Here is a 26,159-nt window from a genome sequence, read left to right as displayed (position 1 = left end):
TGATGTTACGAACTTCCTTCGGAGTGACCAGTGTACCGTCGTGTGAGTTCCAATCAGTGTCAATTAGCCTTTTTTCCGGTGACAAGTCTACCTAAGGATCGAGGCCCCTGATCAATAGTGAGATGGTGAACGGATGTCAAGGACTCACCCATTGCGATTACATTCTCAAATTCGGTAATGCGCGGCTTGTCTAATAGTCTTTTCTGTTTTTATGTTTAAAACATTTACTGTTTTCCGGAGTGCGTCATTTTGGGGATTCATTTTCGATAGAAATAAGCTTGATCATAAAATTTGAGCTGAATTTTTAGACAGGGATGGCGAAATTTTATTTAGCCAGGTTTTTCCGTTTGATCCGCGGAATGATGCTCGTAGCCTGTCATTTTGGCACACAAGACATAAAACTGAAATGGCGAAATGCTGAATCGCGAAAATTACCACACTTTCTACCCTAGCAGTAGAGAAATAGAGACCCATTAATACAAATTCTATTGTATAAGCAAGACAAAATGTAAAAATTGAGAAGAGGGTGGATTTTGTTTTTGTATAAAGTAATTTATTAATTTAAATATTAGTATTCTTGTTTGAAGGGTATGGACAGCGGTTCGCATCCGGTGTTGCCCCATTCTCAGCCGTCTAACGACACAAGGTTCAGATCTTTTCTCCGTTAATAAGCGGACTTTCTCGAAAAATGGCCCTTTTTCCCCTTTTATTAAAGGTAGATATTATTGTTCGCTTTGATTAGGACATCTTCTACGTCGAGTCTTTGTATCCGAATCCTATCCCTTTCATCAAAAAAACTCAACCGGAATATTCAGCCTGTTGCTTTGGCCTTTGACTGCAGAGGAAATGTTGTTTTTATTAGCGTCTTACCTCCCCTTCTAAAAAGTAACTGAAATCTACTTTCATTAAAATATTAGTGGTGGTAAGACGATGTAAATTTGCCGTGTGTCACTTTTGTTTGGGCCAACAAAATAACTTTTCCTGCTGTAAATATATTCTTGGCAAAATAAACAAAATACAGAATTCAAATATAACGAAAATTAGAAAGATTCTCGAGAAAAAAAAAACAATGAGAAAAACAAAAAATTCAAGGCGACCATTTCGGAGTTGACGCGACCCTTGGGGGACTATCTGAAGAACGAGGCGGGAGAAGTGATACCTGTTCTCTTTTCCAGCACTCCGAGGTCATTTCCAAAATTAAACGGCCGAGTTCCACGCTCACAGAACAACATCAAGAACGTGCTTTGAAGTTTTGAAACATATAAGAATTGTAAGGAATGGACAATTAATTGAGAATGTTGACGCGCTGAAAAAGGAAAGAGTGATAGCTCTATGCTTTATTTCGATGTTTAAAAATTGAGATCAAATTGATCTTTTACGTTGAGATCAAAAGGCTTCGGGGGCGTCGGTAGCCGCAAGGTTTAGTCTTTGACACGGCGCTCATCACTGTAAGGTAAAGATCCCGGGTTCGAATCCAGCGGCCCTGCATTCGAACCCGACATACTTACAAATGGGCTTTTTTTCAAAAACACCATGAGGGTTTATATGACCTCTGCTGTTGCGTTTAGGGTTGATTAGGTTAAAAAAAAAGTTTTGTGCCAACTTGGTTTCTTAAAAGGCCTACTTACCCCTCTAGCATAATGTGAAAATCTCCAAATTGCAGCCAGTTGCTTAGTATATGTTTTTTGTTCGTTTTTAACACCTATGTAAACAGTAGTAAAATGAGTATGTCCGAAGAAAATTTTGTAAATGTATGAATGTAATTTATTAGTCAGCATGGAGGGTTTAACCTCAATTACCACGAGGATTATCGAGTACTGTGGAGTAGAGTGAATATGCATGTGAATGTCATTTATTAGCGCTAATACGGGGGCTTATTCCTAAAACATCTCTGGAATATCGATTATTCTGGAGTAGAGTGAATGCTCGCCAGACTATTGTCTTATTTTGGGTTTGTGTATGAGTTTTGTCATATGTGTTGTTTTATGCACAAATGACGAAGCCTAGAGGTACAGATAGGCTAGCATTATGAAAAAGAAACGAAAGAGTTATAGTCATCACTTTTGTGGTCAGGACATGTCTGGAAAAGAATTAAAAGAAATTGTTAAGATTAAAACGAGTTTAAAAAAGACACGTAAAGAAAATCAAAAAAGAGACTGCAGACGATAACCAATTTAATGCCAACCTTTAAAAAAAAAAATTTTTTATTCACATTATTTATATACCACGAAGATGTTCCTGTAGTTATTTTAAATTTAATGTATAAGAAATCTATTAAGATAGCAGTCTTATGCCTTACTTAAAAAGTTACATATTTTCACTAGGGATGCTTCACGCTTATAATCAATTAACTTATTAATATCTTCGATATCTCTTCTTATGGTAAGAAATCTCTAAATTTGAGCAGAAACTTGAAATATGAACAGAAATTGGAAAAGGCAGTAACTAGCTTGCAACGATTTCCTTTTGTAGTTACAAAATTAATTAAAATTAGTATTGAATTGAAATGATTTGCATTTATTTACTATTTCTTCACTATTTTCGTGGTCCGCTTGACCAATTAATACAAGACAATTAATTAAGGTTTTTAGTTGAGATGAAAAAAAGTTAATGGCACGAGAGGGATTCGAACCCACGACCTTCGGCTAGATACGCCGCTGCTCTACCACCTGAGCTATCGTGAATGAAAAATGGCAAAAGGAGGGAAAACTCATAAGGTGGGGTTGAGATGGGGAGTTGATGTCAGAGTGGATCGAGGTCACGATAGCTCACGTGGTAGACAGCGGCGTATCTAGCCGAAGGTCGTGGGTTCGAATCCCTCTCGTGCCTTAACTTTTTTTTCATCTGAACTAAAAACCTTAATTAATTGTAATGTATTAATTGGTCAAGCGGACCACGAAAATAGTGAATTTAATGAATTAAATGAAGTACACTTCACTAAAGCTCTCCGAGGCCATTTCATTTGTCGTCGAGAATCCAATCCGATTACACGACATTTGAAAAATGGCAAAAAGGAGGGAAAACTCATAAGGTGGGGTTGAGATGGGAAGTCAGTGTCCGAGTGGATCGAGGTCACGATAGCTCAAGTGGTAGAGCAGCGGCGTATCTAGCCGAAGGTCGTGGGTTCGCATCCCTCTCGTGCCATTAACTTTTTTTCATCTCAACTAAAAACCTTAATTAATTGTCTTTTATTTACTATTGTTCGGGTTTGAATAAGTTCATTCGTTTTATTACAATATTATTATTATTCTAGCAAGAAAAGCAACTATATTTGCTCTTCGAAAACGACACCTGTTTCCACAACCAATGGTTCGTGCTCATTGGAAACTAGGCTTGTTTACATTTATTGACTGTTTTCTTCTCCGGAAACGAGGCCTGTTTGCATTTATTAACTGTTCTTCCGCTTTGGAAACTACGTCTGCTTATATTTATTGTCTGTTGTTCCTCTTCTCAAACTATGCCTGTTTCATTTATTGTCTGTTTTTATTGTAAGGAAACCACGCCTGTTTGTATTTATTGACTATTCTTATTCCTCAGAAACTGTGTGTTCGCACTTATTGACATTTTCCACTTCGGAAAGACGCCTGTTACCATTTATTGACTATTTTCCTCTTCGAAAACGACGCCTATTTGCAAAATCGACTGTTTTTCCTAATTGGAAACTAGGTCTGCTTACATTTATTGTCTGTTCTTCCGTTTCGGAAACTACCTCTGCTTATATTTATTTTCTGTAGTTGCTCTTCTCAAACTATGCCTGTTTCATTTATTGACTGTTTTTGTTCTAAGGAAACCACGCCTGTTTGTATTTATTGACTATTCTTATTCCTCAGAAACGGCTTGTTTGCACCTATTGACATTTTCCACTTCGGAAACCATGCCTGTTTGCATTTATTGACTTTTCCTCTTCGAAAATGACACCTATTTGCATAATTGACTGTTTTTCCTCATTGGAAACTGCGTCTGTTTACATTTATTGTCTGTTCTGCCTCTTCAGAGACTAGGCCTGTTTACATTTATTATTAAATTCATCTTCCTCAGAAACGATGCTTGTTTGCTCTTATTGACTTTTCCTTTTCGGAAATGATGCCTGTTTGCATTTAATTACTTTCTTCTCTTCGGAAACGTCACTTATTTGCATTTGTCGACTGTCCTTTCTCTCCGTAAACGGCAACTGTAGTTGAACGTCTTGAAAAGAAGAACAGAATTATTCGATTGGAAGTCACAAGTAATGCTTTTAAAGTAGGTCCTTATTACCGCTAAATTCACCAATGATAATGTTTCAAAACTCATTTAAAAGACCAGTATTTTTTCTGGAATGAATCGTGCGAATATGTTACGTAAATCGTCGGCTCTAGTTGGTAGAACAGCTTTCCGTTTTGCTTTCCCAATCATGAGACGGATTTAATCAATAAACTTTCATTAAAAGTTTTACTCGGCCGATAGACAGGCCACGAAAGTCCTTTTTCCCCAAACCTACCGTTTGTACGTCAAATTAGAACGACTTAACTAACATCAATAACAATCGATTGTAGCCAGATTTCCTCTGACCTTATCACACTTGGAAAACAACACGGATACGATTAATCATCCGTTACTTGTGATGTTTTTAATTATTTCCCCACGTCATCTGCACAAACACCTTCTTTACAAGCGTATTGATAAGATGTAAAGATTTTTATCGATTATCATGTTATCCTACTGTAATTTGCAGCAAAAGACAACTTTTATGCAACCATTCGCTTTTTCAAACGTGCCGTGCTCATTTTATGCAAGGTATATTAATGAAAATTATTTACCTTTACGATAAAAACCACAATCCACCTGTATCAGCCGACAAAATTGTCTCTGTTAATTAACCTTTAAATTACAAAAATATAATATTTACGTACAAAATACCGTCTAATAACCCTACGTTCAATTATACATATTAAGTAATTGCGATTTTATTTTCCTAAAAAAAATCCCAGTCACGAAGCGAAAATCCTATGTACAAAATGAATTTAACCCGATGAAGTATTTACTACATAAATATTTCAGTCTTTTTGGTACGAGATTTAGTTGCGGGAACAGGTTATTTATGGTTACTTGTTGGAACATTTTTTTTCAGTTAAATCTGTTAAAAACCTTTTCCACTCTAATGAGATTTTTAAAAATAAACAATATGTATACATTGAGTTTTCCGAAAAATAATGCTGGTTTATGGTTACAACATAAAAACAATTAAATAAATGATTTTACACATTTTTTATTAATAAAAATGCCCCTCCATCACTCTCAATCCACTTCCCCCGATGCTGTATAGATAGACTTTGAAGTTTTATTATTAACAAATTCTGTAAAGGCATATTTTAACGACTTTTGGCCAATAAATTTTTTATTTTGTAAAACGTTGACCACGTGTCTGAAAAAATGGTAGTTGGCAGGCTCGAGGTCTGGAGAATAGGAAGGGTGAGGCAAAACCTTATAACTAAGATTTAACACTTTTCGTATTGTCATATATGAGAGGCATGGGGCCGAGTAACAGAATCGATCTTTTCCGATTGACCAAAGATGGCTTCAGTAATACCAGTTTGTAGTGCATTGCTCCAATTTGAGAGCAATACATTTCGACATTGATTGTTTCATCAGGATTCAACAAGCTGTAGTAAATCACCCCAAATGAAGCTCACCAAAGAGTAACCATCACCTTTTTTTGATGATTTGGGGGCATTGGGAATTGTGGTGGTGCTTCTCCTTTGTCGAGCCACCGTCCAGAACGTCTGCTGTTATAGTAAGAAATCCGCATTTCACCACGTGACAATTCTATCCAGAAAAGGTTCGTTTTTTTCGGCAAAGAAGTGTTTCACAAACTTTCATAACGATGATTTTTTAGTGGTCGTTTAATGCAGGAGAAACTCAACTTTCGAGCTTTTTCACCTTTTCAATTCCCTTAAGTTGGTCACCAAAGGTCGATTTACTAACTGAAAGATTCTCTGCAAGTTCTCAAACAGTTGTTATGGGATTTTCTTTGAACAAAGTTTGCAGAACATCATCATCCGGGGAAGAAAACCTTCCACGACCTTTTTGGTCTTCAAAGTTAAAGCCTCCCTCTCGATTTTTTTACACTATCTCTGAAGGGTACTCTCACTCACACTTCCATAGCTTCAGACTTCGTTAATGTTTCTGTTCGTATGGACACCGTTCTGGCATAATTTAAACTCATAAAACGAAATTTTGTGGAAATCAGGCGATGACATCTCACTAAAGACTGAATTATTCGCAAGTGATGAAATGCTACTGAGGTAAAGAAACATTTTCGTTTGGAAGAGTTTTAAAAAGTATTGCCATTTGAACAAAAGAATAATTCATGAAACGTAAAAATTTTATTTTTTTAATTTTTTTATATAGAGGGGTAACTGAAAGAAAACTTGAATACCTGCATTATTTATCCGATAACCCAATAATATGCAGCGTGTACAAATCAAAATTGTTATCACAAATATGTGAGTGTTTGGTTTTTTCCTCGGTTACTTCACTGACACTATGGCCAGCCCTGCACCTGGAGGAGGCAGGTTGAAAGAAATCCGCAAACGTTAAAGACGAAATGGTGTGTTCTCAGGATGGAAAGTAGAAAATGCGCTAGGGCAGTATGGTAAAGATCGATTGAAAGTTTGGTGTGAACTTGTGGAAACGGGAACAGAGCAGGTCGTTGATAAAAGTTATGTTGAGATGGTTGTGAACAGTAAATTTAATGGACTACTAAGGGGCCTGGACAGTATGTTTAAGGACTGTAGATTTGATGCCCTAGATATTGGAAATTTGGATGAACCAAAGTTCCCCTTCGTATATTCAGATAAGTCGGAGATCTTTTGTTAAGGTAAAGTCGTGGTGGACAGCGAAATTTCCTTTCTTTACCTTCCGGCCAACTTTCAAAGCTATGATCTAAAGACCCAACGTCAGTAGTTTGGGTGTTGGGAGAGGTAGGCAGGATAGGACCTAGGATGCTTCTCTATTGGCTCAGCTGTAGCTACTAGGAGAGAATTGACAATCATTTGAATAGGAACACATGATGTATTATGGAACAAAAGGAATAATGTCCATGTCGTTGTTGTGGATGTGTGTTTAGGACGAAATACAGAGCTCTGACAATTATCAGGACTTTTTATCGGAAGAATTGAATGCACTTGATGAACCCACGGTTCCACTCCGTATGTACAAAGTGGTCCCAATAATGTATTGAAGTTATTTTGACGGAGTTGCTCCTAAAGTCTTAGTAGATGTGGAACTTTTCCTAAGTTTTCATCTCGTGTGGGGATAAATCAGCCTGTTGTGTAGTGTCGTTTTTTAGCTTGGAGATTGACTGTATTTATTAGCTTGAATGGGTAGTATGAGAGAGCTGACGTTGGAAAATAGAGCACCCTATTGACCTCTCATATATAGCATGTCGTAAAGATGATTAATATCTAGTAGTCCACCACCCTTTATGGTAGGTGTAAGTAGTTCTACATAATTTGGGAGGAAGATAGGAACGAATTTATTTAATAATTAAAATTATAAAAAACAGCGTGGAACCAGGAGAAAAAAAGCAAAAATAGATAGCCCCCTGAGCAGGGATATTTCCAAAACCCGATGCAGGTGATTCATAAGCTCAATTTTGCAATTTTGCACGTATATATATGATGTACATAGATGTCCGGAGTTGAGGTTTTATGAATCAATCAATATCCATAAACACATATTAAGGAAAATATAATATCAAGTAGTATCAAATAATATAGTAATATTAAGCAATGTATAAAAGAGTATACAAAATTAATTTTTTAAATTAAATAATTCTACATGAAAGTTTCTAGAAGTTGGAAATATTTCTTACAATTTAAATTAACTTTTACATTTTGAAAAAAAAAAAGTGTCAGGATATAAAATTAATTTTTAGCACACGTTTGTTTTAACTTATTAGACCAATATCAAATCATTGGATGTAAATATGTTTATTCAAGGAGCCCCGAAACCTTGCATCTGCTGAGAAGGATCCGGTGGGAAGTTCGGGACGTGCTGAGCGGGATAGAAAGGAGGCAACCCTCCCAAAGGAGGCGGTGCTAACTGCGGAGGAAAGATGCCCGGCGGCCCCGGTGGAGCTACGGAGAAATTGAACATGTGCGGAGGGGCGAAAGGCGGAGGTGGTACCAACTGGGGCGGTGCGGACTGCCAGTAACCCGGAGGAGGCGGAGGATAATCCATTTGGGTTTGATATCCGCTTGCGACCGGCCCCTGTCTTATGGTGAGTATGGGCCGTGAATTCGGACCTTGGACCACAGAACCACCGCGTTGCGGGTTGAGGACTCTCGCCGTTTCCTGCCTCGGCTGCCGCTGATTTTCCTCTTCGTCTTGAGTCAAGTCCACGAAAACAGTCTGGTATAGATGGTTTTGGTCGGTAGCCCTGTGTAGATGCTGTTTGAAAGACTGGGCGAGCGCTGCTGCTCCGGTCCGGGCTTTATTGTTATCGACGTTATCTACAGGGGCGTTGTAGCTGGTCGACGGTGCTACATTCACAATGTTGGCCTTTTCGTCTAGAGTTTGCGTTCTGTCGACTTCGACTGGATTATTGCCCGAATTGACGTTCGGCCGAGGAAAGTGCACATTGTTTGATTCTGGCCCGGCTTTCGGACGGACCCTTGTCGCTGATTCCATGATGTATTCGTCCGTACCGTCTTCGGATTTTATTACATTCCAACTGTAGGAGAGGATGTTCATTTTTCCAGTGATCGGCGATAGTATGTTTCTTGTCCACGATTCTCCTTCGATATCGCTGTCGACCTTCGGGTCGTAGATCAAACCGTTTTCGAACTTGCTGGTTTTGACGTGAGAATAGGGCACTTGTTGGTTTGGATTTATTCGCTGTCCTCTTCCCGTAGGAGTCTGAGAAGCCGATGCGTGACCGCTCGGATCTTCGCTCTCATCGGCGAGCAGTTCCGCCAGGAGGGCAGATTTCTGCCGACGAGTGTGTTGCACGCGGTGTCGGCGCAGATAAGAGTTGATCGTGTCTAGACTCATGGTGTTCAGCTTTTCTTGGACGAATCTGTGTATGGCCGCGTGTTGCACGTGGCCGGCTTGGCTCAACATCCCGCGGTTCGGCGTCTGCCCGGGTCTGCTTCCAGCGTCCGAGTTCATCGTCGCATCCGCACCCGAATGGTCTGCTTTTTGCACGTACTTCACGTGTTTCAAATGGTCCGAAACGTGACAATCAGTGTCGGGGCATATTCTTTTATCCGCTCTCAAATTGATCGGCTGATTGTTGGAGCCGATGTTTTGAGGGGAGTGGACGGACGTGCCGTGGGCTAAGGTCAAAAGCTGAGCGCCGTTCTTTGTCTTCCCGTCGCCCGAGGTCGTCCCCAATTGAACGTGCTTCCACATTTGTCTGACCGGCTCCGATCCGAGGATCCCCTGAGATTTACCGGCAGAACCTGATTCCGACGGCCCTTGCTCCTCCTGTAGGTGTCCTTGATCATTCCGCATCGTCAGATCTTTAAAAAAATAATAGCAAATTAATATCTAATATAAATTTAAAATACGCTTAATTTGTACAAATCGTGTTAAAAACTATTCGTGCGAAAAGGCAAAAATTCTGCGTCGCTACGAAGAAAAAATATATCTGTAAAGATAGTTGATTATTGAAAACCGGCCTGAAACCAATGGCATAGACACATTTATATATGAAATCATAGACACATTGCAAATATGTGATAAAACATAAATTTGTATTTGTCTAAAGGTCAACCATATGTCAAAAATTTAATATCTGGAATGTAGAGCTTGAATATGTGAAATATGGGGTTATGGGAATGATTACAACTCGACTAGTTCAATTAAACTTTTGATTGCAGTGCCTCATACCATGCCACCATCATTTTCGTTCCCATCGCACTACCTGCAGAGCTAGCGCAGCGGTTGTATCGTCCGGCAAGTTTGTCATCAAATACCCCAACTCGATCATCCAAAAAAATCATCGATGGCCAAAAAATTTACGTAGACTCTTCAAGGGCAGTTTAAATTGGGTCTGCTTGAAATTTTTTATTCTTAGTATTTATTGTGTCGATCAATCTTTATTGCTCTTGTTACTTGTTATTTATTTATTGCTTTATGAATTTCTAGTCATGCAAAAAATGGAATTTGATACTTCATAGGTCCGTACTCTTGCTGAATGTTCCAAAACAAAGCCAAAAAAAATAATCTTTTTATTTAAGGTTTTGGTTGAAATGAAAAAGTTAGAGTCACAAGCAGGATCCGAACCCACGACCTTCGGCTAAATACGCCGCTGTTCTAACCACTTGAGCTATCGTGACTTCGATCCACCCGGACCCCAACCCCCCATCTAAACCTACATCCTTTTGAAAACCTTACATAAAAAGATGAAGTATTGAAAGAAGTAAGTTGGTTAATGGACCACTAAATATAATGGATTTAATAAGAAAAAACCAACTGTCCCAAGGGTCTTCCATCGCTACAAAGATACTGGAGGTTACTCAACAAGGCATGGATCAGGTCGCCATCGTGTCACATCTCAGAGAGATGATCGTTTTATTGTATCGAATGTACTCCGTAATGAACAATGTAGCGTTGGTGAGATCAATCAACTATTTGAACAAATTAAAAATTTTAACGTCAGTTTACCCACTGTAAGGCGAAGACTTTCAGAAGATGGATTACGTCCGAGAAGGCCTGCCAATGGTCCAGAACTTCTGACAAGGCACAGACCAGCTCAATTAAGTTCCGCGAGAAATTACATCAATTGGTTGGAATAAAATCTTATTATTTGATGAGTAATGGTTTTGATTGCTGAGAGAGGGCGGTGTCATGGTTTAGGCAGGCATTTCTATTGAAGGTCGCACAAACTTGATCTACATCGAGGGTTCTTTAACAACTGCACGAAACGTTGAATATATGTTATCGGAAGAAGTTGTTGTTTATAAGCTACTAATTGGCGACGGTTTACAATGCAAGGTCCGGCACAGCTAGGATCGTCGGTGACTACTTGGAACGGGCCTCAATTCAATGTTTAAAGTGTCCAACATGTTGTCCCGACTTAAACCCTATCGCACACCTTTGGGACGAGTTGTAAAAGAGGGTAAAATATCACTCAGTGATCCCAGAGATTTTGTAGGAATTAAGATTGGCGTTGTTAGAAGTATACCAAAATATCCCACAACACTACATTCAAAACTTCACAAAAACAGTAAACAACGAAAAATACAAATTATAAAGATTGCAAATATTACTACCCAGCAGATGGGTAGCAAAAGAATGTCTAATCACATGTGGAGAGATTTTATTTTCATCAATATTACATTTTCTTGCTAATTCCTTAATTAATTGACCGATTCTCTGCCTAGCAATCGGCTTATTAGGTTTACTTTTTAGCAACAACTTTTTTTGCCTCTTAATGTACTTCCGCTAAAGTACAAATATGATAGATGGAATGACTTTTTAGTTTTACGCTCGGCAACCTTCGGGCATCACCAGTCCTGTCTATCTTTGATTTTCTTTTCCTGTCTTTCTCGCATGTTAATCGTCTTAATTACTTTTCCCTTTCTCCAGCCATGTTATGATCAGACAAATTAGGACGGTAACCAACTCTCTGCTTCCTTTATCCTGCGGCTAGCCTCACTGTACCTCCAGGCCATAATTTTGAATAAAATAACTCAAATACACATAAAACACAAAAAAAAATGAGAGTAAGATTAGCATTCTTCCCGGCTTGATATCCCTCTGGGTGACGCGGTAATTACGTGTGACGCGACGAAGTATCAAACCACTTTGCAAACTTTTCAGCATTAATTATACGGCAAATGTAAGTCAGCAGTTTTATTATAAATTATTTGGCCATTTTTCAATCTCACCTCCTCCAGTGTTATCTGACATCGTCGATGTTTTCAACTGCTAGATGAAATCTGAAACAATTAATGTTTACGGATATGATATTGTCATGACAATGCGGCAGATATTTATAAATTATTTAATACAGACCAACATTTAATCCGTTGTTTTACAAAGAAAAATAAGTCTTATAACTTAGTGAAATCACTAAGAAGAAATTAACAAAAAACATCATCGAAATTTATATCAAAACAAAACCTCAATACTTTTTCTCTCGAATAATTTGCAAATTCTAAACCATAACTTAATTCACTACTTTCGTGGTCCGCTTGACCAATTAATACATGACAATTAAATAAGGTTTTTAGTTGAGATGAAAAAAAGTTTAATGGCACGAGAGGGATTCGAACCCACGACCTTCGGCTAGATACGCCGCTGCTCTACCACCTGAGCTATCGTGAATGAAAAATGGCAAAAGGAGGGAAAACTCATAAGGTGGGGTTGAAATGGGGAGTTGATGTCCGAGTGGATCGAGGTCACGATAGCTCAGGTGGTAGAGCAGCGGCGTATCTAGCCGAAGGTCGTGGGTTCGAATCCCTCTCGTGCCATTAACTTTTTTCATCTCAACTAAAAACCTAAACCATAACGTTCAATCACATTTTTTTGTATTCGTTCAAAATCGAAAATTGAAAAACCTAGTCAAACTGGCCCCCGTCCTTTCAGGAATTGGTAAACTTTTCAACGCTTTTCCTCGAAAATGTAATAAACCGACAAAAGAAACGATGTCAATTAGCACTCAAAAAGCGTCAATGTATTACTGAATACTGATTATTGATTTATATAAGCTCTATTCTGTTCAAGCATGTACACGCGTACAAAGAGTTAAGACGATCACTTCTCGCACTCCACCGGCAATGCCAGCTTTTGCACCCACAAATCCAATCACTTTGACTGGTCTTTATCATCCGTTCTTATCTATGGGTGGTGTAGTGCTGGAGATCCCTCCATCACCTCAGAACCCATGGGAAAGCACACCAGTATCTTCCAAGCTGAAATTCATGCAATTGAAAGATGTATCCAATTCAATCTAAATAAAGGATACAAAAACAAGAATATAGCTATCATGTCAGATAGCCAAGCAGCCATCAAAGCACTAAGCTCAAATACCATTAGTTCAAGGATGGTGTTGAACTGCAAAACCAAACTAAACATATTAGGTTCGCAGAATAAAGTCAGCCTCTGCTGGGTCCCAGGACACATGGGAGTAGAAGGCAACGAGAAAGCGGACACCCTTGCAAGAAAAGGGGCTGCCACACCGCTAATAGGACCCGAACCCTTCTGTGGAATAGGAATACACACTATTAACGAATATCTCAGACAGAAGGACAAAAAGAAAATGAGCGAACTTTGGAATTCACTTATTGGACATAGACAATCCAAGAATCTTCTAACCAACTTTGGCAAGAAAGAAATCACAGAATGTGTCAAAGGAAGCAGGAATAGACTGCGAATCCTAACAGGATTCCTGACAGGACACTGTAGATTAAATGGACATCTAAAGAAAATTGGAATAATCCAAGATGGCACATGTAGATTCTGCAAAGAAGCAGAAGAGACACCAACACACTTACTAACAAACTGCGGAGCTACACTAGCCCGCAGGAGGAAGTGTTTTGGGATGTACAATGTGACCATAGAAGAGCTTCAACCACTGAAACCGGGCCTATTAATCAAGTTTCTTGATGAAATAGGACTCACCGATGTGCTTTAGGCAGAGCACAGGGGATACAATAGCTCTTAAAGGGCGCAGTATACCATACCCTGAAATATTACATCTACATTCTGTTCAAGCATGTACACGCGTATAAAGAGTTAAGACGATCACTTCTCGCATTCCACCGGCAATGCCAGCTTTTGCACCCACAAATCCAATCACATTCTCAATTACACTTTGGCTGATCTTTATCATCCGTTCTTACCTATGGGTGGTGTAGTGCTCGAGATCCCTCCATCACCTTTTATACCTATTATATGACAAGTCTAATTGAGGGTCGATTGGTAATTAACATTCCGCCATCAAACCTCTCACACTACACATTCACGCTGATAAATTCATTCGCTCCGAACAGATGCTAGGGACACAAATCTGTCAGTACTATAAACAATAAAATAATCCTATTTCTTCCAAAAATCGGAAAAGAGGATCCTCAATGCCGTGATCAAAAGATTCTCATATCGGGCGGCACTCCTACGCGCTCTCTGTACGGAGCCAAGGAATGGCACCATTCTATTACGTGGGACACATCGAACGACCTTTCTCTCCATGATCGACGCGTAAGTAAATGGCTTTGTCCGTCTTTTTATTTCTAATAACCCAAACATAAGAGGTTTTCTTTTTCATCAAAACAGCTTTGAACAATACTTATCATCCATAATTATTTTATCTATTTGTAAGTCTTTGGATTTTTGAAATATTATTTATATATATCATATTATAGATATTCATTTCATTATTTAACTTATTACTTAATTTATAAAGCAATCTACTAACCTAGCAGTAGGTGCATATATAATTCATGTGGTAATATACTACATATACAATTAATGGTATAGTAATCTCGATTGGTAGGTCGTTTAATAATTGAGAATATCATGTTGGCTATATATGTTTTGGCCAGACCAAAATAGAGGCCCTGCACCTTGACCCTTTGAGTCCTCTCCTAAACCTCTCCCTTCGTCCTTTTTCTAGCAGTTCTGATTTCTCAGTCTCCCAGTGCGAATCTATTGTGAATGAAAAACCGCTTCTCGGTTCACCTCTCTTCTTTTTATAAAACCTCAATCCGTGAGCACCTCTCATTTTGCTCTTAAATTTTCTTTTAATATTTCCCAAATTTCCCATCCAATCCTTCACTACCTGAACCGTAGGTCGTTTTGCAACGGGTCCCCAACCTCACTACAATCCTTCAGTGAGAGCGGAATAGCGAAAGTGGAATATGGACTTAGCACAAAAGCGCTCTCCACAATCTATAAACGTGTCTTCCTCCCAATAGCAAGTTATGGTGTAGCCGGATGGGCCAAACGACTACCGAGCAAAAGCAAAGCTATAATAGAGCAAAGCCAACGAATAGCTCTTATAAGAACCACAAAAGGGTACAGGACGATTCAATGCACGCCCTACAAGTAATAGCCAGCGCACTGCCAATAGACCTTGTCGTTAAAGAAAGGGTGGTCATCCACCAAAAAAAGAAAAATGAGGCAATAGATATAGGAGCAAGCCTAGGAGAAATAGACTGGTTCCGAAGAACAACTGGAAAGGAGGCAAAAGAGTACTTGGGAAAAATGACAAGGGCATCATGGCAAGAAAGATGGACAAACAGCAAAAAAGGTCGGCTGACATCCAAATTTTTCCCCAGCGTTGAAAGGAGACAAAAAACAAAATGGCTACACCCCGACTGCTGGACCACCCAAATGTTATCAGGACATGGAAACTTCACAAGCTATCTTCATAAATATAAGAAAAGAGAAAGCCCTTTATACTCCGTTTGCAGCACAGAAGAAGACGCCGAACATAAACTCTTCAGCTGTACCAAATTCAATGCAGATGCAATCACCTCAGCAGAATGGCCGCCTAATCTCCAAAAACTGGTCTGTGATATCAAATCATTTGCAGCACTAAAAGACTTTGCCTCAAATACGCTTAAATGAAAAAGTCCCTATTTATTCTAATTACTAAGTCCTAAATATTGTTGTTATTATTAGCGTTTTATTACCGTTATTTATTTATTGTATAATTAAACATAGGTTTAGGTTTAGGGTTCGAGGCTGTTTTCCTCTTCTTAGTAAGAAAATTTTAGATAATATAAATAGATANCACATAATTGTCTAGTGTCAATTCCGACATACAAATGAGAGGCTAGCAGTAGGATATTGACTTAGTTTTCATACAAAATTAGGAAGCCAGGAACAGATCGAAACTCTCAAATGGCTGCGGTTTAAAACAAAACATGCCTGAAAAATATATAATGAATATACTTCCCACATTTTATATATACATTTTTTTACTCGTATTTTCCTTGTTTGAAACAAAAAAATATTTATTTTAACTTCTTTTCGATCTATGTTTATACTGATTCAGCCTTTCTAATAATCGAACTGGTGATTTATCAAGTTAGGTTCTCAAACCGGCTTTATTTTTCAAAAAAATAAATTATTCATCTAGAGATATGAATGTTTATGACAGCTGTTATCTGATGCACATTTTTTCGTTTTTTTTGCAAAATAGTTTTCTTATCGTTAGTGGTTTCGAGGTTTATTTATGCCGATAATCCAAACAATAAGGCCGTTATATTAAGATGGAATGTAACATTTTACAAAAATTTGTCATGGTGAAATCATTTTGTTTGATTTTTCTTAGAAAAATGAAAACAAAAGGTAAGGTCAACTATATTGACTTCACAGACCCAGTTGGGATGAGGTTCTGTTTTTCTCACCGTATCTGCAGGTCCACTAGAAGACGGTTATTCCCTTAAGCAAAGTCGGCAAAGTAAAACGATAAAACATCTCCTAGAAAAATTACCCTGATTGTCAAAAACAACTAAAACACATTGAAACCAATAGAGATAGGTCACACGTTAAAATAGGCCGATTATATCTTGATCTTTAAAACAGCTGACAAGGAAATTCAAAAAGAGCTTAAGGACAGGTGGAGCATTCAAATGCCACCTTTACCCCTCTTAATTGTTTTGACGTGAAATGCGTGCTCTAAAATTGCATCGAAATATATTAGTACTAGTACAGAAAGTTGTACCGTAAGAAAATGGTCTCTACCTTCTTGCCTTAGTAAGTACTTAAACAACTGAACTAGTGACTAAAACTAAAGTTTTAGAGATGTTAGTACTGTGTCATTTTTTTGGCTCATAAGGTCAGCTCACTGATATGACTTTCCCTTTGAGTTGCGCGCTCGAGGGTTTAGGTTCATTGGCCAAAAACGGCCAACTCCGGCTCTTTTCCATTTCGTGTAACTCATGACTCCGACATGGTAGGGTGGTGATTCGTGTTTTTCAGTGTATAGTGTATAGCCATCGATTTATCTAATAATAAGAATAAGTTTGACACGATTCCTATGTAAAATCTTGAAGTAAGCATGGAAAAAACCATAGAGCAAATAAAGCAGCCCCCTGCGGAAAAGCCTGACGAAAAAATAAATTTTGCGTATTATTGGAAAACGGAGGCTTTGGGTCACGCCCGGGTAACCCAGTGCTCGATACTGAGCGAGCGAGAATCTTTTGGGAGCGTCGCGAAACTGTCACGGCGCGCTCAGTGAATGCTGTACCGCTGTTATCTCCGAACCAACAGACATAACGAGTGAATAGCAAAAATACCCATCTGCTATTACAAGATTCTGAAGATATCTCCGCGTTGATGGACATCAACGTCGCTAAAATTGATGTGTTGCGGGACCATTTAGCGTGTAGCGAAAGCTTCAAAACGATATTCAAAACCGTTCGGTTTATTTTTCAGCGACGACTTTTTATCGTTTCTGCTTTCAAAGGTCAAAATTCGGTTCCTCACGCGGGAGATATTGAAAACGGCGGTGTACTTAAACATTCCGACTTCGTGGCAGGTAGCATACTTGGATGGATGAAATGCTGTGCAGTTTCGGCTTCGAACAGAGTAAATGCAAAAGCGCTTGAGTCTGTCTACCTTGTCCAAACCGATTTTCTGCAGCTGGTGGTTCAACAATTAAATAAATCCATTATGTTTAGTGGACTAATTGACCAAATTACTTCTTTCAATTGATTATTCTTTTTATGTAAGGACTTGGTTGAAATGAAAAAGTTAATGTCACGAGTGTGATTCGAATCCACCGAAAATTTGAAAAATAGCAAAAAGGAGAGAAATTCGAAAGCGTGGAGGGATGGGGAGTTGGTGTCCTAGTGGATCGAAGTCATGATAGCTATAGTGGTTAGAGCAGCGGTGTATTGCGCCGAAGGTCGTGGGTTCGAATCCCGCTCGTGACACTAACTTTTTCATTTCAACCAAGACCTTACATAAAAAGAATAATTTAAATAAACTTACAAAGTTTCACGAACTGCAGAGAAAGGCATGACAATTTTTTTTAGGTTTGAGGGTTGGATAACTATTTTTTCCTACACTGAGACCTGCATAGATCAATTGTGGACTCCCTATAAGTTATAACCATATCTTGGAAAGGCACTTCTAAGTCTAAGAACTTTCGTCGGTGCCTCTGTGACGGTTCTGTAATTCTATAACCAAGCTAATGCTTCACATTCAAAAGGATATATGCCGATGTCTCTGGTTCCTCCTGACAGAGTCGGCACGTTTCTGTCTTAGCTTCGCCTTTAGGCGAACTAACTCCTTTAGGTGACAGTTAAAAAGGCAATGGCCCGTATAGAGGCCTGTATTTTACCCCAATCCTGCCTGCTAAGAGAGAGAAGAAACAGGAATTCTTTCACCTTTCTTTTTGAGAAATTTATAAATCTCTTATGCTTATTGCTTTTGTCAAGTGTTTCCATCTCAAACTATTTTTCCAGTTTCAATTTAATCACACGCTCCTGTGCACCTTGTTGAGGTTCTGGTCCCATAAGCGAAAGGGTTGCCACTTTTCTGGCTAGGTAGTCAGTCTGCTCATTTCCTTCTATACCTTCAGGTCCGAGAACCCACTTTAACTTTTTCTTGGACAAGTTGCCCCAGATTGAAGGCTGGGAGCAGCACTCCTTTTGCTAAAGAGCGTTAGGGATGATGTTTAAAAAAAATTATATTTCTTTTAACCCTTTTTTGCCTACCGTTGACTCAGGCAACATCAAAATTAGCACATTTGCCAACGCTTAGCTAATCCCGTGAGTCGGGTGTACTGTTTTTCCTTCAAAGTTTCATCCTGTGATTGACAACACTGATTTATTTGGCGCCAAACTAAACTCTCTATCACTCAACTCACGGGATTTCCCACTAACCTTTTAACAAAATTGTTAAAGTTCGTCTTTGTCTAAGACAACATTAGACCATAAAGGATAAGGTAATATTGTTGTTTTCTTAGAGCCATTAGGTAATTTAGCCTCTGCCAGACAAGTGTGTTAAAACCATACGCAATTAATGCCTTTATAGCTCCCTGTCTGTTTGGTCTGTGCACCTTTCATATTTTTTTAATCAATTCCTGTGCATGAAGTGCATCTCAGCATGGAAGATAGTCAGGACCAGCGTGTATGATTCGGCTTTGTGACCCAAACCCTTTTCATCGTGCACATCCATCCGTGTGCCATATTGTAACATAAGGCCTTTCTATGATTTTTGGGGTTTTTACATCTTACATCTCTGACTTGAATAGGATACTTGGGTGAATATAATAATTATTTTATTCTCAATACCTGCAATGTATCGATTTCTGTTTGATTTCATTGAAATGTATGAAGGGAAAAGATTCGAGGGATTTTTTTTTCAATCGGTTGTTAGAAACGCTATTACCGTTCCAGTCACGGCGATACAATGAATCTGGCCTAGCAAGATATAACAAAACCGAAACAACTAAAACGAAACAATGGCCTCCGTAGGCTAAAAATTTTTTTGAAAACCGCAATGGGTCGAATATCCCACCCGCGCCCTACCGTTTTAATTAACGTGTGCTCAGTCCTAATGCGCTCCGGCATAAAGGACTCCGTTTGTTTTACCCCTGCGAACGTTTAACCCCTATTTTAAAGCAAAACTTTTAAGGGTTTTGAAATCGGTCAGGCGGTAATTACGTTTATTTTCACGGTTAATGAACACGAATTAATAAATCGGACAGATCAATGCGTTATTCAGCTAAAAATACCGATATTATATTATTAATGTCCCCTTTTGTTTATTCTATTTTCTAAAAAACAAAACGAAATACTAACTAAAATTTACAAATTTTTTCATAAAACGTAAGAAACAATCTACCATTTTTTGATACGAAAACTACTCTGAGATCATTTCTAATCCTATGTTCTACACAGGTAATATACTTTTTACATATTGGGAGTAGCGACCTTCTTTCGGATGCGGTTTTTTTTAAATTTTTTTTTAACACCACTTTTGCTAGATGCATGTTAATTTTGATTTGCATTTCTGTTTTAAAATGGTCTGTACTGTATGTTAAGGATGAAATTTTAAAATTGTGCATTTTTCAGCAATTTGTACAATGACATTTAATTTTTTTTTCATAAAACGTAAAAAAGATTCTACCATTTTTTGATATGCACACTTCTCTGAGATAAGGGTCGAAAAATATTCTATTTGAAAAAAAGATGTTTTTTTGGGGAGGGCTTTATCATTCTAAACATATTTCATTCCATATCTGGCTAAATGATGGATCGAATTTTATGAACACAGCCGTAACCAATATTGATTTTATTGTTTTTTTTTTTTTTTTTAAAGAAATTTCGTAAAACTGGTTGTCAACTGATATGGTGACTTCAAATCATTAATCGTTCATAAAATATATTTAAAATCCGTCTGAAATCTCCGTTTTTTGTAATCCTATGTTCTACACTGGTGATATACTGACTTACATATCGGGAGTTGCGACCATCTTTCGGACGTCGTTTTTTAATTTTTTTTCTTGTTTTAAACACTACTTTTGCTAGATGCATTTTAATATTGATACGCATTTCTCTTTCAACAGAGTTTGTACTTTATTTTTAAAAATCAAACTTTAAAATTGTGCCATTTTTTAGAAATTTCTACAATATTTATTTTTATTTTTTTCATAAGAGGTAAGAAAGAATAGATCATTTTTGATATGAAAACAACTCTGAGATAAGAGCCGAAAATATTCTATTTGAACAAAAGATTATTTTTTCTGTGCTTTATCATTCGAAACATATTTCATTCCTTATCTGGCCAAATGATCGACCGAATTTTATGAACTCAGCCGGAACAAATATTGAATTTTTTAAAAATGATTTTCGTGAATCGGGTTGTCAACTGATATGGTGATCTTTCTTTCTCTTTTAAAAGGGTCTGTAATTTACGTTTAAGGATCAAGCTTTAAAATTGTGCCATTTGTCAGCAATTTCTACAATGACATTAACTTTTTTACATAAAACGTAAGAAAGCATAGATTATTTTTTGATATGAAAGCAACGCTGAGATAAGGGCCGAAAAATATTCTATTTGAAACAAAGATGTTTTTGTTTCTGAGGTTTATCATTCTAAACATATTTCATTCCATATCTGGCTAAATGATAAAACGGATTTTATGAATACTGCCGTAACAAATATTGATTTTATTTTTTAAAGATTTTCGTGGAACGGGTTGTCAACTGATATGGTGACTTCAAATCATTAACCGTTCATAAAATATATTTAAAATCCGTCTGGAATCTCCGTTTTTTGTAATCCTATGTTCTACACTGGTGATATACTGACTTACATATCGGGAGTAGCGACCATTTTTCGGACGTCGTTTTTCAATTGTTTTCTTATTTTAAACACTACTTTTGCTAGATGCATTATAATATTGATACGCATTTCTCTTTCAACAGAGTTTGTACTTTATTTTTAAAAATCAAACTTTAAAATTGCGCTATTTTTTAGAAATTTCTACAATGACATTTATTTTTTTTTTTTTCATAAGAGATAAGAAAGAATAGATCATGTTTGGATATGAAAATAACTCTGAGATAAGGGTCGAAAAATATTCTATTTCAACAAAAGGTGTTTTTTTTTCTATGCTTTATCATTCGAAACATATTTCATTCCTTATCTGGCCAAATGATCGACCGAATTTTATGAACTCAGCCGGAACAAATATTGAATTTTTTAAAAATGATTTTCGTGAATCGGGTTGTCAACTGATATGGTGATCTTTCTTTCTCTTTTAAAAGGGTCTGTAATTTACGTTTAAGGATCAAACTTTAAAACTGTGCCATTTTTTAGAAATTTCTATAATGACATTTATTTTTATTTTTTTCATATAAGGTAAGAAAGAATTGATCACTTTTTGATATGAAAACAATTTTGACATAAGGGCCGAAAAATATTCTATTTGAACAAAAGATGTTTTTTTTCTGGGTTTTATCATTCAAAGCATATTTCATTCCATATCTGGCCAAATGATGGACTGAATTTTATGAACACAGCCGTAACAAATATTGATTTTTTAAAAAGGATTTTCGTGAAACGGGTTGTCAACTGATATAGTGACTTCAAATCATTAATCGTTTATAAAATACATTTAAAATCCCCCTTGATTCTTCCTTTTTCTAATCCTATGTTCTACACCGGCAATATACTGACTTACTTATTGGGAGTAGCGACCTTCTTTCGGAAGTGGTTTTTAATTGTCATTAAATCACCAATGTTAATAGATGGATTTTAATTTTGATACGCATTTCTCTTTCAAAAGCGTCTGTACTTTATGTTTAAGAGTCAACTTTTAAAATTGTGCCATTTTTGAACAATTTCTGCGATGACGTTTAATTGTTTAAACAGAGACTTAAAAATTTGCCTTTTTAGGGGGGCGGGAGAATTTTCTCAAAAATTTTTTGATCAATTACAAGCAATCTTTTATTAGTTACTTCTTCGTATAGCATAAATTGGTACCTAGAGGTTTTTAAAATTAAAGAAACTTTAATACTTGTCAAAAACCTAAAATAGTGCCGAAATATTATACATTTTTTATTCAAAGAATTTATTCCTTTGTTTCTTAAAGTTTCTCGTATCAACCACTCGCTACGGTTGTTTGCTTACTATTACTCAACAAAATGATAAAAAAAAGATCTTTTCCTTATGATAAAAAGATTTGGACAAAAGTGCCCTGAAATTTGAGAAAAAACACCACTGAATGGACTTTAATTTTGATACGTATTTCTTTATCAACGTAATCGATGATTTCTGATTAATCTTTAAAATTGTTTCGTTTATCAGCAATTTTCGCAATGCTTTAGTTCTTTAAAAATAGGCCAAAAATTGTTACCATTTTTCTGTATAATATTTTCAAAAACAATTTCGTCAATTACAACCAGTCTTTTATTGTAAACTTTCTCTTAATATAGAACGAATTTGTATGAGGGGGTTATTAAAATTAAAGAAACTTTAATAATTGGCAACAGCCTAAAATTGTGACAGAAGTTACAATTTTTTCCTTTTTATACAAAAGAAATTCTTCCCTCCTGGGTAGTGAAACTATAAACAAAAAACGTTGTTCGCTATCGTTGTTGTTATTTACAAAGTGAAAACAACCGTTTCAAAATGTTGAACAGTTTTGAAGAAAAGAAAGTGATAAAACTTTCATAGGAAGAGCTTTTCTGATCGAGCTCGATTTTTTCCCGTTGTTACGCCATTAAAACCATTCTTATTGCAATAGGGAGTGGATAAATAATTCCCTGAATGAGGAGAAAAAATTTTAATTGAAGATTTTCATCAAAAATCGGTGCAGGATGGCTAATTGTGCAACTAACGCTTAATTCGCAACTTTCAAACAATTATTTTTAAGCTTTTTTAAAGCTCGGAGGTTCTCGGAACCAGTTTCATTTCCTTCGTCAAATAATGTAGCATGATACACATGCTACAATTAAAAGAGAAAATGTAATTTCTAATCCGAACAACTTTTAGGAATAAGAAACGATTTTCTGATCAAGCCCGAATCTTATATATTGCCACCTAATTTAAGTTTAAAAAAAAAAAAAAAAAAAAAAAAAAAAAAAAACAGATTCCTTTTGCGACGAGTCGATATAAATTAGTTTATTTGGGAAAGTAGTTTTTGACACATAATACAGATACTTAAAAATACGATAGTCTACAATAGAGTATGGTACGGTTATTCAAGTAAAGTTACACTAGAATAATTCACCACATTCCAAACATTATTTAAAAAAGTTCCTACTGCCATAAATCATACAAAAAAAGTAAAAAAAAACTCTTAAAATCCTAACAAAATGCCATCCCACTTTTGTTCATATGCATATTCTGTCTAAAAAAATAACTTTCAAACAAAATTTTGTGAATCCACTCTTTACACCATGAATAACTAGTTTTATGGCGTAAATTGTGCTGCAAAGGAAATATTTTAGCAAGATCAGAACATTTCTCACTTTTGGTACATATTTCTTCAAAATTATACATTGATTTTAAATAATCCGTTATTTCAATTTTTAAAACAAAAATATACCGCCACAGATAGGAAATACAATATATAGAAATCGCCCAGGGACGGAGAAAAAATTTTTATGCATAAAGAAAGGTGCATAATTTTAACCAAATTTGTGTTGTTACCAAAATTACCAATTCACCGTCTTTTTAAATAAAGCAAAAGAATTTCTTTCGGTGTGTTAAACTACAAATATTTATCGACAGAGTGAAACTGGTCCCATGAGATTCCCATCTTCAGAAATGATTCAAATTATGATTGTTCTGTGTCCTAAACGACATTATAAAACGACAAAACGTCCTTTTGCAAGAAGAATTAATTTTTACGGCGTAAATTAGGCGACAACGAGAAATATTTCAGCTCGATTAGAAAATCCCATTTCCAAAAAGTTGTAATTTATCCAGTTTCAATTTTCTCCAATAGCGCTCAATACAATGAAACGATTTTTTATTTATTTTTATACAGTAGTAATAAAATATTCTTAATTTATTAAATTCTTAAAAAAACACCCCCTGGATTAAGGAAATAACTTTTTTTTTTGTAGAAAAGAAGATGTAAAATTTTGTCACAACTATTGCTTGGCGTCAGAAATTATTGAATCGCTATTTTTTTTAAAAACCTCTGACTATTAATTACTAGTTTAATAAGCCAACTAAAATACCCAAAATTCAATATTAGTAGACCAAACAAATTTTGAGAAATTGTCACCCACAAATGTCACATTTTGCTCTCTTTCAACAACTTCATGCTTGTGGGTAGTCAAAATAATTAAAATGAAAAATAATACATAAATAAATAAATTTATTCTTTTTTAAATCTAAAANAAATCGAAAATTTTCTATCATTATATAAATTAATTTTTTTATCTAAAAAATTTTCTATCATTATATAAATTCATTTTTTTAATAAAAATTTTTCTAGCATTGTATGAAGTTTTTTTAATGTAACATTTTCTAGCATTGTATCAATTCATTTTTTTCACATCCTACATGTATTTGTAAAATTAAAACAACGTTAAGTACCAGGCTCTGAAGATGATCTTAATAAAGATCGAAACGTTGGCACGATAAAGAAAATGTTTCTCTAAAACCTACGTCACACCAGACCGCATCTCGCGATCTCCGAATAATCATAGGAATTAAGTTTTAATAAAACTCGTTTTTTTTTCAATTTATAAAAAACTCTGGCTACCCTTGAACTATAGTTTATATTTTTTAATATTTACTCTCGCTTATCAGATCTTAGTTCTTGCTAAGAGAATTTTGCCTATATCAACAAACAATTTTAAGCGGATTATCAACGAGATATTGAAACTTTCACTCTACTACATACATACCTAGGCCTGTTTTAATTCGACTAATTACACCTCTAGTACGAGAAAGTTCAATTGATATCCATGATAGTTTATCAAAAGTAGAAAAGTTCTGATAACCTTAATTTCCTCGCAATAAAATTCCACTTAATTTTTCTCATCTTAAGAAGTATTTATATTGGCAAAACTTTGTTTTCTTCTTCAAGTAATCTAGATTTTAATGTTTTGTTAAAATAAAGCATAACCAAAAATTATGTTGATTTTTTTCTCGAGAATATTCGGGTTTGTAGATGATGAATCATATTAGAAAAATGTGATGTTTATAGAGAAATGTTTATCATTCATGTTTGTGTGGTTTAAATCGTCATTACAAAGAGTAAAAAAAAGATTCGAAAATTCTTTATTCCACCGATTACCATTTTCTTCATTGCTAACATCGAAATTTGAGATATTAAAAAAATGTAAGATGCTCTTCGCACTTAACAAGTCTATATTTTTCTTTTCTTTTTCCTTTCTTTGTACTCTTCGAAGACAATAAATGCAATAAAAAGACGAAATTTATTCAAATGAAAATTATAAGTGAAAAATAATTAAAAATGGTAATTCAGTGGTTTACTTGATCAGACTAGTCATATTCCTGAGCCCGTGTGATTACAACGTAGAAAATTATGATAATAATACCAATAAAATTATCAATAAATCTAATTGAATAAAATGTAATAAAATGAATGTATACTTACTTCTTACCAACTGAGATTGTTGGGCTTAGAGGTATCTTCGGCTGAACAGTCAAGAGGGGAATGAGACGCCAAGTCCGCAAATTCGTCAAAGCTTGTTTATGAATCAGGGCTGCACATAATAAAA

At 36.2% G+C, this 26,159-nt stretch overlaps 2 protein-coding genes across 2 annotated transcripts in view; one reads left to right on the top strand and one right to left on the bottom strand.

Annotated features, from left to right (window-relative positions):
• Positions 1–26,159, top strand: part of LOC106663359 (B-cell receptor CD22-like) — a 569,781-nt gene that overhangs the window by 351,758 nt on the left and 191,864 nt on the right. The window lies entirely within an intron of this gene.
• On the bottom strand, positions 7,820–26,154 carry LOC106663361. The gene is made up of 3 exons (XM_014388166.2): positions 26,036–26,154; positions 11,877–11,927; positions 7,820–9,503 (listed from the first exon to the last, which is right to left on the bottom strand). Exons 2-3 carry the CDS (start codon positions 11,896–11,898, stop codon positions 7,975–7,977), a joined length of 1,551 nt encoding a protein of 516 aa, XP_014243652.1. The 5' UTR covers positions 11,899–11,927; positions 26,036–26,154; the 3' UTR covers positions 7,820–7,974.

The sequence above is a fragment of the Cimex lectularius genome, unplaced genomic scaffold, assembly GCF_000648675.2.
Source record: "Cimex lectularius strain Harlan isolate CLEC.00 unplaced genomic scaffold, Clec_2.1 scaffold78, whole genome shotgun sequence".
Classification (NCBI taxonomy): Eukaryota; Metazoa; Arthropoda; class Insecta; order Hemiptera; family Cimicidae; genus Cimex; species Cimex lectularius.
This window is presented reverse-complemented; position numbering and strand designations above follow the sequence as displayed.

Coding starts and splice junctions, on each gene's coding strand:
- LOC106663361 (XM_014388166.2), bottom strand. CDS start 11,898: ATGTCAGATAACACTGGAGGAG. Junction 9,504..11,876: donor GTCAGATAACACTGGAGGAG/GTGAGATTGAAA, acceptor ATTTTTTTAAAG/ATCTGACGATGCGGAATGAT.